This window comes from Emiliania huxleyi, assembly GCF_000372725.1.
Source record: "Emiliania huxleyi CCMP1516 unplaced genomic scaffold EMIHUscaffold_949, whole genome shotgun sequence".
Taxonomy (NCBI): Eukaryota; Haptophyta; order Isochrysidales; family Noelaerhabdaceae; genus Emiliania; species Emiliania huxleyi.
The window spans coordinates 8,876-10,695 of NW_005194956.1; the positions used below are offsets into that span (position 1 = coordinate 8,876).

The 1,820-nt window shown below is 62.1% G+C and overlaps 1 protein-coding gene across 1 annotated transcript; it reads left to right on the forward strand.

Moving 5' to 3' along the window:
- The first annotated feature begins 372 nt into the window (after positions 1-372).
- EMIHUDRAFT_446667 (hypothetical protein) lies at positions 373-1,486 on the forward strand. The gene has a single exon (XM_005756814.1). It carries the CDS (start codon positions 410-412, stop codon positions 1,073-1,075), a length of 666 nt encoding a protein of 221 aa, XP_005756871.1. The 5' UTR covers positions 373-409; the 3' UTR covers positions 1,076-1,486.
- Positions 1,487-1,820: the final 334 nt, after the last annotated feature.

Below are 1,820 nucleotides of genomic sequence, written 5' to 3' on the forward strand. Positions count from 1 at the left end.
ACCTTCAACTATGCGAGGGCTGGCTGGGCGTCCTCGACACGGTGGCAGCAAAGCCGGTACCGAGGCGCGGTGCGCAGAGGCGTGAGCGCGCGTCAAAACGAAGGAAATTTATGCCGAAAACAGCTGTAACTACTCTCCTAAGCTGTGAATCAGACGCACTTGCCTTCGGGGGCAAGTGCCCAATCCCGCTAGGGTGGGCGTGCTTTCACAGCCTCACGAGAGTAGCCTGTAACACTAAAGTTAACAAAACGTGTGAGTGTTAGATTTGTTTGGTATTGGGACCTTACACGCCTGTAACCTCTCTTTAAGGTATTGCTAAACATCTCTCCCTCTAAAGTTCATTCACACGCACTAAATTTAGACCCAAGCAAGCGCCCTCCTCCATCCCGAATTTGGAGGGCCTACGTCCATGCTCACCGCTGAGCGACAGCGCGTCAACACTGAGTCAAAATACCGCGAGACAGAGCTTCAGCGGAAGCAGCTCCAGTTCTTCCTCGACTCGCTCAACAGTTACAACACGCAGGCGACGCTCGTCACCGGCTTCGCCTTCACCGCCTTCTCCGCCGACGCGCTGCATGAGCTGCCTTACAAGGGCGCGCCAGTCCGCTCGCTGCTCTTCGCGTGCCTCTCTGCCGCAGCGATGGGCTCCGCGGTCTCGACGGTGGTCATCTCGAACTACTTGATGATTCGCGTCGAGCGACTAGCCATGAACCGCTCCACGAGCACGGCGCTCGCGGCGCTGCGGCAGCGCATGGGCACTGTGCAGTGCTGCTACATGTTTTCGCTCGCCGCGCTGATCGGCGCCGCCTCGACGCTGCTGTTTGCCATGTGCGACATCACCGACGAGGACCTCGCCTGCGAGAGGGTGGGCGCCAGCGTGCTTGGCGTCTTTGCCGCCTGCGTGCTGGTCGCGTCGACAGTCGTGTGGCGCATGCGAGGCCAATTCGACCGTTACAGAGACGCGTGCGGAGGCTTGCACCACAGGTCCTACCTGATCGACACGCCGGCCGGGACGCCTGCCGAAGGCGACGAGTGCGCCGCCGTCGAGCACAGCGTGGCCAGCATCGGCGAGTGAGTGGAAGTTGTCTGGTGGCATGTGGAGATGTGGCTTGCACATGCATGGGGCATGTCGCATGTGGTACGGTCTCGAGGGCGGTCTCGAGGGCGGTCGCCATCTGCTGCGCGCGGTCTCCGGGCATCAATCGGGGCGCGCCTGCGGGCTGCGGGGCGCGGGCCGCACAGAGCCGGAAGAGTGGTCCTGAGTCCTCGGGCAGGTATCCTCGCCTGCGGCGTAGACCAGTACGTGTATGCGGTATGTCGCCGCACGCCGCTCGCGGGTCGCGCTCCAGCAGGATGGAGTGCAGATGCCGCAACCGCCGCCGGCGGCGGCGGCCGCCGGCGCCGCGCGCGCGCCGCCGGCGGCGCCGCCGCCGGCATGACGCATGTGAGCTCTGTGTCTTGGTTTGCCAACAACATACCTAAAACGCATGTTGTAGGTAGGTAGGTAGAAAGGTGAAGAACAGCCAGGCTCGGACTGGACACCAACGCGGTATGGGTGGACGCGAGACAGATGATGACGACACGCACGACCCCGACCACCGCACAGACACAAACAAGCTCACAAGACACACAGCCAGCTGGCTGCCACACACCCGGAGTTGGCGTACACATAACTCAGGGCCACATTCTTCCTGTCACCCCCCCCCAGCACTCCAAGGTGCCAAGAGAAACAAACAAGGGCACAACATCACAACAGACGACAGGAGTAACATGCGCTCTGGGGGGAGGCGAGGGCCCTATAGGGGGTACCCATGCGGGGG